An 11762-nucleotide genomic window follows, 5' to 3' on the forward strand; every position below is an offset into this window, starting at 1 on the left:
GAGGGATGAAAAGAGGGAGGAGAGAATGTAAAGAGGGATGAAAAGAGGGAGGAGAGAATGTAAAGAGGGATGTAAAGAGGGATGAAAAGAGGGAGGAGAGAATGTAAAGAGATGAAAAGAGGGAGGAGAGAATGTGAAGGGGGATGAAAAGAGGGAGGAGAGAATGTAAAGAGATGAAAAGAGGGAGGAGAGAATGTAAAGGGGATGAAAAGAGGGAGGAGAGAATGTAAAGAGATGAAAAGAGGGAGGAGAGAATGAGAATGTAAAGAGATGAAAAGAGGGAGGAGAGAATGTGAAGAGATGAAAAGAGGGAGGAGAGAATGTGAAGAGATGAAAAGAGGGAGGAGAGAATGTGAAGAGATGAAAATAGGGAGGAGAGAATGTAAAGAGGGATGAAAAGAGGGAGGAGAGAATGTAAAGAGGGATGAAAAGAGGGAGGAGAGAATGTAAAGAGGGATGAAAAGAGGGAGGAGAGAATGTGAAGAGATGAAAAGAGGGAGGAGAGCATTAGGCTTGTTGGACTTCATGCAGCGCTGCGCAGACCGATCGGCGGCTGACTTGAGCAGTTCTTGCCGGTTAGAACTTGTGTCCGACTTCAGACAGCGAAGCCCCGTGACTGTGACGTATGGTATCAGAGCACGGCGAGAGCTAATGGAGAGCAGGAGGACTCAGCCAGCGCAGCTTCTCCAGAGCGACTCACGAGCTCTGATGACGACACAACCGATCCACGATTGGCCGAATCCACTGCAACACAACAATTACGTGTTAATTCTCACACCTTTAGTTCCACTAATGCTCACAAATCTGTTTTTTATAACAATGAAATCCCCTTTCATGTAGTCACGCTGTTATATTGTCATGTTTATCCAAATAAAACTGATACAATGTAGACCCCACTTCATCGGTATTTAGGCTTATGTTGAACTTTATTCTTGTACAAACAGATGCTGTATTGAGCAGTACATGTATTGCATGAAAATGTCTTGCAAACACAGCGTGAGCGCCTCTCAATTTTAATTTCTATACCTTTATCCTCATTTCTTTTAATTTAGCTCCATTTCTTACAAAAAGAGCATAATGTGCAAAGTGTGTTAAATGTGTTAAAGTGTTTGTGCCTCCCTACAAACCACCTTTCTTTTAAGAGTCGTGATCCTGTTCCGCACATAATTTCTCACACCAGTCCATATTCGCTGCTTCAAAGCTTCTGGCTCTGCGTGAATGCATCTTTCACAGTCTTGCTTACCAGGAACGTTGCATGTCTTGATGAACTTCATCATGTGTCTCTCTACTGCTTTTACCTCACTGTCCTCCCATTTCTTTTTTGGAGCGTTTGAAGAACCTATGAAATAGTTAAAAACAAGTAAATACTCATTACACATTCTCAGTACAACTAAATTGGTGAGTAAAGACCAAATCAAGACTAATGTGTATTTTTTTTAATTTGGCTGGATACTGCTGCATGGAGCTAATTCATGTTTATTTGATTATTGTTGTTTGCGTAGTTAAGAGATTTTTCTTACCTTGATCCTCCTGTGAAACAGATTGATCAGATTGAACAGGTTGATCAGTCTCTGCTGGTGCTGTTGTCTGAGATAGGTCACTGTAATCCTCCTCATCACTTGACATGGAATCACCTTGGGCCTCAAGTTGCTCTAAATTATTCATTGACAAAAAAAATAACACTTTATTGCTTATACTTACCATCTGTGACATGATTATATACATTGTTTTGCAAATATGTAAAGAACAGATACACACAGACAGTCCAAGTATACTCATACCATTTGGGTCGATTTCAATGTCATCAAGTTTCTTTCCTTTGTAGTCAGACAGTGTTCCTTTCTCCATGGCCATTAGCAGCTGGGGGAGCACTTGTTCAACAGGATGGGGTCTGATGTGACCAAACATGATTACATCAGACAGAAGAGATGAGAGAAGTAGGCAGACTTCTTCTTGAAGCAAGGAAGATTACCCCACTGAGAACAATGGTAGACTTCATCATACCAACTAACTTCAAACATGTCATAGCAGCTGTTAAAGTTGTATCTGGCTATGATGAAGAGAAAAACTCCTACCGCATTCCTTCTTTAGCTCTCAAACTTGGGCATTCTTTAAACAAGATCTGTAGCATTGTTGAGAGCAATGCCATGACGTATGGAGATCATGAGCGTGCTGAGTGTGCCCGTGACTTCAGGAAAATACACCATGCAAGGTGGAATGAGTACATTTCTGCTGGTGCTATAACTACATTGAAAGAAGCCAAGTGGAACACACCATAGATCATTCGTTTCACTCAGGATGTCAAAGTCCTGCACGCACATCTTGAAAAGAAACACAATGAGCTCCTAAGTAAGCTCAGATCTTGCTCTTCTGCTGACAGCTACGCTGCTCTAGCCAAGGTCACGCTGTCCCAGGTCATCCTGTTCAACCGAAGGAGAGAAGGTGAGGTATCCCAGATGCTTTTGTCAGCTTTTAAAAGCAGGGATTCTTCTACACGAAGACATTGCCTTCTGTCTGTCTGAGTTTGAGAGGAAGCTGTGTCTGCACTTCTCAAGAGTTGAGATCTGTGGTAAACGAGGGAGAAAGGTTCCTGTGCTCCTCAAGCCTTCCATGGTTTCTGCTATGGAGCTTCTTGTTGAAACGCGTGAGCTTTGTGGTGTTCCAGCAGAGAATCCCTTTATGTTTGCTAGATGTGGAGCAATGTCTGTCTATACAGAGGAGGAGAGTGCATCAACAAAGCTGCTTGCGAATGTGGCATAAAGAACCCCGAAGCACTGTCATCAACTAGGCTCAGGAAACACATAGCAACCATGCCTAAAATTCTTAACCTTAATGAGAATGAAGCAGACCAACTGGATGATTTCCTTGGTCACGATATCAGAATCCACAGACAGTATTACCGGTTACCAGAGGGAACACTACAGCTGGCAAAAATGAGTAAAGTCCTAATGGCCATGGAGAAAGGAACACTGTCTGACTACAAAGTAAAGATGCATCTGTCAGTATGAACTACACGCGAAACTTCATCATAGTTCATAAAGGACACTATTTTCTTGAAACTGTTGCTCACTTCTAAGCTGACTGGTGTGTTTAGAGCACACAGAGATCAAACTCTTTTCCTGCCCTGGGCATCATCATCTTTAGGTTTCAGAGGACAGTTTTTGATATGTTTCCAAAGGCTACGCTTATTATAAAGCCCTTGGCAGTAAATGCAGTGAATAAATTCTTTGGCTCTTTGTCTATTTTTTGGACGGTAGCAGGCAATCATCTCCCCATGTCCTTGTCTCACCACATCTGTGTTGTGGGCAAAGTTGCCCCTTTTTCTAAGGAGGTTCAACTGTACTCGTCTTTCTTTGGAATGTTTTGGAAATGCTATTGCCTTTACAACCCCCACTTCGTTGCGATGGACAAACTCAAGGTGTCTGGCCATTTTTGAATATGGCTTAGAGCAATTAAGGCAATACTGCTTCTTGTTGTACGCCTTTGGCAGTTCCGTCTTTGGTGATGGCATTGACTGAATAAAAGTCTTATCACCAGACAAGGTGTTTGTCTCTTTAGATTGGTGAGGATGATGAAGATGAAGGCTGCCCAGGTGAGGATGATGAAGATGAAGGCTGCCCAGGCGAGGATGAGGATGATGAAGGCTGCCCAGGCGAGGATGATGAAGATGAAGGCTGCCCAGGTGAGGATGATGAAGGCTGCCCAGGCGAGGATGAGGATGATGAAGATGAAGGCTGCCCAGGCGAGGATGATGAAGATGAAGGCTGCCCAGGGGAGGATGAGGATGATGAAGGCTGCCCAGGCGAGGATGAGGATGATGAAGATGAAGGCTGCCCAGGTGAGGATGATGAAGGCTGCCCAGGCGAGGATGAGGATGATGAAGATGAAGGCTGCCCAGGCGAGGACGAGGATGATGAAGGCTGCCCAGGTGAGGATGATGAAGGCTGCCCAGGTGAGGATGATGAAGGCTGCCCAGGCGAGGATGATGAAGGCTGCCCAGGCGAGGATGATGAAGATGAAGGCTGCCCAGGGGAGGATGAGGATGATGAAGGCTGCCCAGGCGAGGATGAGGATGATGAAGATGAAGGCTGCCCAGGTGAGGATGATGAAGGCTGCCCAGGCGAGGATGAGGATGATGAAGATGAAGGCTGCCCAGGTGAGGATGATGAAGGCTGCCCAGGTGAGGATGATGAAGGCTGCCCAGGCGAGGATGATGAAGGCTGCCCAGGCGAGGATGAAGGTGGCATGGGTGGCGCAGGAGCTGGTGACGGTGATGAGGACAGGGCAGGAGAGCATGAGGTTGATGAGGCTATTATAGAGGTGGACAAAGCACAGGGTGCCGATGAAGAGGGTGCATCAGATGTGGATGCGACTGAGGATGACTGTGACAGCTTGAAATATAATTTGAATAAAAATATAAGGTCTAAAAGCAAAAGGACTAAGCAAACTGTTAATTAATAAAATAAATGAATAATAAAATAATTAACCGTTAATTGACTGAGGCGTTGATCACAGAATAGTGTGATTATGTTCACATATTACTCACCAAACAAACTTTTTGTGATTGCTGTTTAGCAATCTTGTGTTCCTTTTCAATTTCTGCTCTGTTAAAACGTTCATAGCAATCTTCATGATGTTGTCTTAATTTTGCCAATCTTGATTGAAACCGCTTCTGCAGATATATAAAGAGGTATTTAGCTTAAACAAGAATAAAATGTACATTAGCAATATTGAAAACTGTGGCACCCATTTCAGACAAGAACAAACACACTGTAGGAGTGAACAAAAAATGTTTTGCACATTTCAAAGCAAAGATCATTAATAAAATAAAAACTCTAAACAAACATTTATACAAACTTTACATACAAATTGTGACAATAGTCACATTAATAGTTACATTGGTTCAGAGTCAGACATTTAAACTCTGAACCAATAACTATACTTAACTAGCAGAGGTTGGTAGTAAGGCGCTACATTTACTCCATACCATCCAAGTCATTTTTAGTTTGTTTGTTTTAATTGTGGGTACATTTTACATAAGTGTGGGTACATAAGTACATTTCTAATGGCAATACAATTTTGTATCATTTGAAGCGTTTATACACTAGTGACGGGTCGTCATGAACGAATCTTTAATATGACTCGGGACTACCGAGTTGTCTCAGAGAGTGATTCGTTCATTTTGCGCTGACCGCACATGCCCAACATCCCATGGGTTCTGTACTGGAAACAGAAATGATTAGTTCATCTCTCGAGACTTCGGGTCCAAGTCTTTCGTTCTTCCGGTCAGTCCCACATAGTGTTGTTTTTGGCGGCCTGTTTTAATTTTAGTTTTAGTCTAGTCTTTGTGTCAAGCTTTCGTTTTAGTTTTTATTAGTTTTAGTCACGTTCATACTCTTTTTAGTCTAGTCAAGTTTTAGTCGACGAAAACTGATGACATTTTAGTCTAGTTTTAGTCGACGAAAACTGATGACATTATAGTCTAGTTTTAGTCAATGAAAATTGTATTTTAGTTTCTTTTTAGTAATGTAATTCTATTTAACCCAGTCAATATAGAATTTCAAACAAGGTTATCTTATTATATTTAGTATAGGGCTGTGACGGTGGCAGTTTTTTTTACCACCGCGGTAATGGACCAACTACCGGCGGTGGTTGGGGGTTATTTAAAAAAATAAAAACTCGTTTTATATTTCCACACAAAGACGCGTGATAGCCTACCACTCTGCGCTTTGAGAGGGATGTGGGACACGAGCAGGAAAGAGACCATCGATCTCTTTATGATATCTTCGTGTTTTCTACTTGATGTAAATTGGTCTGAAGAGCGAATTTTATCCTCCACAAGGGCGAAATATTTAGGCTATGTTTGAGATTGCGCTGCCAGAGAAAGTGAAACTAAAAATCACCCGCGCGTGTGAAACGCGCTTTACAACTAAACTTGACGCGCCCTATGTCTAATAACAAGCACAAACTGTGTTAAAAATAATTTGACATGCAAGTACAAATGTAGGCTATCTGTCCTACAGTGTTTTTCTACTTTACCACAGTAAAGAATACAAATATAATAGGCCTAATTAAAAGCAAACCAATGAAGACACGTTTATAATCCCTTTAGAAAATGGGTGAGACGTGAGTGAAGATTTGGGAAAAGAAACAAGAGATTCCATGCAGGGATGAGTCACGATTTTTGGATATTCGATTAGTTTATTTAATTCTAGAATATTGAATAGGTTGTGCGATTATTCTCTAAAATAAAATCTCCATGTTCTGGTGCTGATGCGGTGACGCGTTCATGTAACCAGAGACACTGCTAATAACGCACATAACAGCTGTCACAAAGAACCGGCAAAAGTAATGATTATGAATGTGTCAAATATACCAATGAGACATTTTAATGGAATAACTAATGGAGTAATATTGTTAAATTCGCTGATAATCGGGTCGGGTGACCAGATCGCAAACCAGAATTTAAAGCTGACAAAGCTATGGGTTCACGCACAACTCTCTCATTCGTCGTGACGTTATAACATTTCGTCTCGTCTCGTTTTGGTCAACGAAAATGAAGAAACATTTTAGCATAGTTTTTATTGTGTAAATCACATTTAGTCTCGTTTTTATTCGTCAACGATATTGCATTATACATGTATTTTAGTCATCGTCACATGACCAGCATTTACGTCTCGTCTCGTCTCGTTTTCGTCAGGTGATAACGGTTCGTTGACGACAATATTTCGTCATAATTTTCGTTGACGAAAGCAACACTAGTCCCACAGAGGCTATGCTGTCAGTACCGGAAAGATAAATGATTAGTTCACCTATCAAGTCCACGAAAACTCAAAAGATGAACTAATCAATTCTGTATCCGGTAGCGACTGCATAGCTCAGCCTATATGGGGCTGTCACGTGATGCACGAATGACTTGAACCCAAAGTCGATAGACTCGAAACGTGAACTAATCAATACTGTATCTGGTACTACAGACTGCAAAGCTCAGTTTATGAGGATCACGGGATGATCGAATGGCTTAGATCGGGAGGTGAGGTAAACTAACAGAATGTATAGCCTGAAGACCCAAATAAATAAATTAACTGTTTCTCATAATATGGCATTTTTCTTGCATTGCAATTCTTTTCTTATTCTAAATGCGATCAACATTTGATGTGTTTGGGGAATTTGGCTAACATGTAACATTTTAAATACATTCTGCTGAAATGAACGAAATAACTCGAAAAAAGATTTGTTCATTTTGATGAACGAGATTTAAAGATCTGAGTCAGTAAAATGATCCGAACTTCCCACTTCTATTACACACGTGTGCTGGATGAAGTGGATATGCACCTACAATCAACTAAAACCAAACCTTTAAAAAGCATCCTATGGTTTGCCAGCGATAAAGATCTTTTCGAGTTGAACACCTGAGCGCCAGCTGTTAGTGGTTGCCTGTGTTGCGTGTTCATTATTTTGGGGGCCGAGCAATGAAGGGAGGAGTGTGTCTGTTTGGGTGTCGATTTCAAATATCAATAGTGTTTCTCAGAAATCACTCACTGCACTTTCAACTAGCTGGCAGTAAACATCAGTAGATAGTTGCTGCATGTATGAGATGGTTACCGTTTTATTCATTGATGTTATTGCTTTGCCTGACTGCTTATATGGACCATTGCTGTTCACCTTGTCCAATTCAGGAGAAGAAACAGAAGCTGAACAATGGGGCTGGATGTCAGAAAAGAAACCAGTGAATATCAAAAAAATCAGAATATTTGTAAAGGACAGAAAAACTTGTTCATGTTCATTCCTCTAGCTGTCCTACACGTTATCTATCATTTCTTTCACACACAACTCTACGCTGAAAGAGTCAATAATATAATGATACAGATGTTTTAAAGTGGACTTACCGATTTCTGCAGACCCAAACTGCTGGCTGGCTTTTTATCAGTGGATTCTGCTGATGCTTTATTCAAAGGCTTGAGAAATATGAGACCACAATCACATGGTAACTAATCAGAATGAGAGTTAAGATTATGAGATTTGTGAGAATTACTGATTAATCTCTTTAGCATTTTCTTGATAGTACCTTGACTCGCCATGGCCAATCTGAGTCGCCATAATTGTAAGTGATTTCCTCCCCTGGTAGAATGTCTCGTACAGCAAAGAGACACAGGTGAGGTTTTCTGCTCACTTCAACGGTTCTCATTTTGCAAGTATTTCTGGTTTCATCATTTACATAAGTCTTCCCAAGGACGAGTCTTCTTTAGATGCATCCATGCTATAAAGACATAAAATGACCACTCAGTACTAGCTAGACATGTACAGTTATTATAAGTGGTTCTGAACCCCAGTCCTGGGAACCCACCACTCTGCATATGCTGTATGTCTGGTGTTTTAATCCACCTGATTCAGATGAGGAGTTCATCATCAGAACACAGCTCTATGAACTCAACTGAGTGTGTCAGGTGAAGGAGACATACAGAATCTGCAGAGAGGAGGGTCTGAGAACCACTGATCTATATGATATATGAGATTAAATGGCGCACTGCAACATCCTCTCAGCTCTCAGATAAAGGCATCTAAAATTAATCATTTTGTTCTCTTTAGGGAATACAGGGAAAGCCAATTTAGATGACTCAAGGAAACTTCACTCAGTACTCTTAATGTCAGTTCATGATGAATTTTAATTATTAGGGTGTGTTCACACCTGGCATGTTTGTTTAGACTGTTAGTGTGGTTAATTTGAATAAGTGTGAACACTGCCATCTGAAACCTGGTGCCACCAAACAAGAGGATCCAGATGCTGAATAAATAGGTCTCAGTTGGCTTCCAAACGAACTCTGGTGCGGTTCGAATGAAAAAAGAATGTAACATGGACCCAGAGACATGTAAACGAACCAAAAACAGGAAGATGTGACCCTAAAAAGGACAGACTGGTCAAGCATAACAGGTTTGACAATAGAAATGCCAATCTGAACACTAAGCGGACCCGGACCAAACGAACCAAGCGAACAGAACTCCAGGTATGAACACATCCTAAGTATTTTACAGTTCCAGATATTTTAGCATCCTTACTACATCAATCCACCAGTTCTGTACTCACCACCAATTTTTGCCATGCCACTGAAAATCAAACAGGAACGTGTTCTCAGCTTCAGTGTAGTGTTCAGTTCGGTCGGAAGAAAGCTCTAAAGAGGAGAAATACATTAGCTGCAGTTTCTTTAATGTCAACTATTATTTTATTACTAAAAGTTCTCTACCATATGACGTACATTATAAGATGTGAAAGGGAAATTACTTAAGGAAAATAGTCAAAAGTCAGGCTAATCTCAAAGCATGATTTGCTTTTTATACTTTACATTATACTTTTAAGTCTTAAAATTATACAGTTAAAATTACATACATTTTCTTACACAAACCTATTTTTGCAGGCCAACCCGGTAGTAGTTGAACATCCCCTGGTTTCCTCCACAAAAACCCACTGGGATTTGCAGAAAATAAGCTAAAGTTAATCTATAAACTACACCACGGTTGACCAACTTCAACTTCCTTACGATGAAGCTTCAACAACTGTGTTGCATTATTTTAAAAGACAATTCTGTTTGTTTATTATTTGCATCTCTTTCAGGTAGTTTTTCTTTGTGGTATATGGATGTTTTATGTGGCTTCTATAGTTTAGATAAAAGTATAGAGGTTTTTTTTTGTTGTTGTTGATAAATGTGCCTCCAGGAACTCTAAAGCTTTAAAATCCATCTCCCTGTGTAATATTTATAATGTTTCTGCATTATTATAATGCATGTTTGACTGATTGTGTGATGTATACATCCCCATCCCTACATCTACCTAGAATAGTTTGCAAGAGTGCGATTATAAACACAACGAGGCTGTGAAAGTGACTAGATGAGTTAATCTGTTCAGCTGATGACGTTTAATGTCCCAGACAACCCGTCTCCCATTTAGACACTTGTTAACAACTGCCTTTTACCAGACAAGTAAAGGCTTTTAAAAAAAACACACAAGAGAGTATTACTATTTTATGTTGTGGAGTAAAGCGTGAAAATATCTTGATCTTGTGCTAACCATGGATCTTATTTCAGGAATTTAACCAAAACCCATTGATCATGTTTACATGCACACCGATACGCTGATAACAAAATAAAATCACCTTCTTGAAATAATCCATTATCCAGGTTTACATGCAAACCAATAACCACGTAAACCACTACTTTATAAGTAAATCAGGTTAATGACGTCAAAACCTAACCATTCGTTTATCTGACTGTGTATTTCATATGTCATGTCAGTTGTGATGTTAAATAAAGCCCAAGAGTATTCCAGAATTTCAGAGGAAAACTTCCAGACTCATATTCTCCTCTCATGCAGTATCGGGTGCAGGATTTTGACTGTACCACTTCTGAACGAGAAGTTTTACTTCTTTTAAGAGGTTCTTGGGTCAAGAAAACACTCGCTCTGTCTGGATGTGCTTTAATCCACAATAAGGACACTTTCCTGTCACACATCACACATGCTCCCTTCAATAAGCCACAGAACACAGAGGTTAATGTGTTTACATGCCGGGCAAATCTGCAAATAAGGGGCAAAAATCTATCTGTGTCGATTGGTTTATGCTTATGCTGTTTATGGTGACCTTAGTCTGCGTTTACATGACCACATGCACTGTCGGCTTATTATGCATAACTGGGTTCAGAATGTGCAAATAAACATTGACTTTGGGTTGATGGAACCAGAAATGCAAAAATGTAACTGGTTTTGTTTAACTTGTGAAACATGGATATTAGTTGGCCTAACAACCATATGACTCACCTCACATTAAATTCTCAGTTTTGTAGATTAACGTTATTACTAAACTGCTTAGTAATTTATACTTGCCTTTATATTTGCTGATGAACTGCTCTCGAAGCCCAGGCTTGTCGGTTTCACAGGTAATGTGATGCTCAGCGTCCTGCAGAGGTTTTTTACGCCTTTTATTTCCCAGCATGCTGAATTTCTTTCTTGAAATGACTGAAAAAAATAAATAAAATAAATATAAGGTGAATGAAATAAATAAGCATATTTAAAAAAATCTTGTTGATCTTACTGGAATTGTTCACCCAAAAACATACATAATTAACATACAATTATATTAATTGTTGTTTCAATTGAACCTCATGTTGTTCCAAACCTGTGTTGTGTTTTTTTCTGTTAAACACTAAAGTATATCTTTATATTATATCAACAGAGCTCTATTCAATGACAGCACATGTGACCAGTCAACAACAGGCATTTAGATAAAAAAGGCAATGTCAATGATGCCAAAAACCATTAGTTCTTGTGTGCCTTGTGACCACAATTGACATCAATCTACTGTATATTCATATTTGATTTAAGAGCGTATGGGAGATTTTCAGTCAGTAACCAGCTAGATTCATAGGGGCTATTTTTAATGTGCTTTTGGTCTGCTTTGGATTTGACACACACAATAAAAATACTATAAAGTGTCTATGTACTGGCATTGGGCAAAAAAGCTCTATAAAGATAAATAATAATAAGAACAGGCATATAATGTAATAAAAAATATTATATAAAATAAAAATTATCAAATAATAATGATATAAAAAAATTGAATTCATTATTTCATTATTTATACAAATTACTGTTGATAGTTGACAACACTTTTGATAAAAAAAAAAAATGATATAGGCTAGTAGACTATCACTGACTCAGTTGTTTAGATTAATTTGCAGAATCTAAAGTACTATTATATAAAAAATAACAAAATT

The 11762-nt window shown here is 39.5% G+C and overlaps 2 protein-coding genes across 2 annotated transcripts in view; both read right to left on the reverse strand.

Moving 5' to 3' along the window:
- Positions 1 to 960: 960 nt before the first annotated feature.
- Positions 961 to 3627, reverse strand: LOC311085076 (uncharacterized protein). The gene is made up of 3 exons (XM_084117491.1): positions 1782 to 3627; positions 1521 to 1652; positions 961 to 1339 (listed from the first exon to the last, which is right to left on the reverse strand). Exons 1-3 carry the CDS (start codon positions 1906 to 1908, stop codon positions 1101 to 1103), a joined length of 498 nt encoding a protein of 165 aa, XP_083973617.1. The 5' UTR covers positions 1909 to 3627; the 3' UTR covers positions 961 to 1100.
- LOC311085845 (uncharacterized protein) overlaps positions 3453 to 11762 on the reverse strand; it is a gene marked incomplete at its 3' end in the record, with an annotated part of 9731 nt that continues 1421 nt past the window's right edge. The window contains exons 2-9 of the mRNA XM_084118465.1: positions 10873 to 11004; positions 9086 to 9170; positions 8069 to 8260; positions 7890 to 7958; positions 7606 to 7707; positions 4547 to 4672; positions 3679 to 4309; positions 3453 to 3514 (exon numbers count right to left, since the gene is read on the reverse strand). Coding sequence (XP_083974591.1) covers positions 3453 to 3514; positions 3679 to 4309; positions 4547 to 4672; positions 7606 to 7707; positions 7890 to 7958; positions 8069 to 8188 — 1110 coding nt within the window. The 5' untranslated portion in view covers positions 8189 to 8260; positions 9086 to 9170; positions 10873 to 11004. The remainder of the gene's footprint in view (positions 3515 to 3678; positions 4310 to 4546; positions 4673 to 7605; positions 7708 to 7889; positions 7959 to 8068; positions 8261 to 9085; positions 9171 to 10872; positions 11005 to 11762) is intronic.

This window comes from Abramis brama (genome assembly GCF_963993115.1).
Source record: "Abramis brama genome assembly, chromosome: 6".
Classification (NCBI taxonomy): Eukaryota; Metazoa; Chordata; class Actinopteri; order Cypriniformes; family Leuciscidae; genus Abramis; species Abramis brama.

Coding starts and splice junctions, on each gene's coding strand:
- LOC311085076 (XM_084117491.1), bottom strand. CDS start 1,908: ATGTTTGGTCACATCAGACCCCATCCTGTTGAACAAGTGCTCCCCCAG. Junction 1,653..1,781: donor CATTGAAATCGACCCAAATG/GTATGAGTATAC, acceptor TGAATAATTTAG/AGCAACTTGAGGCCCAAGGT. Junction 1,340..1,520: donor TGTTTCACAGGAGGATCAAG/GTAAGAAAAATC, acceptor ACTATTTCATAG/GTTCTTCAAACGCTCCAAAA.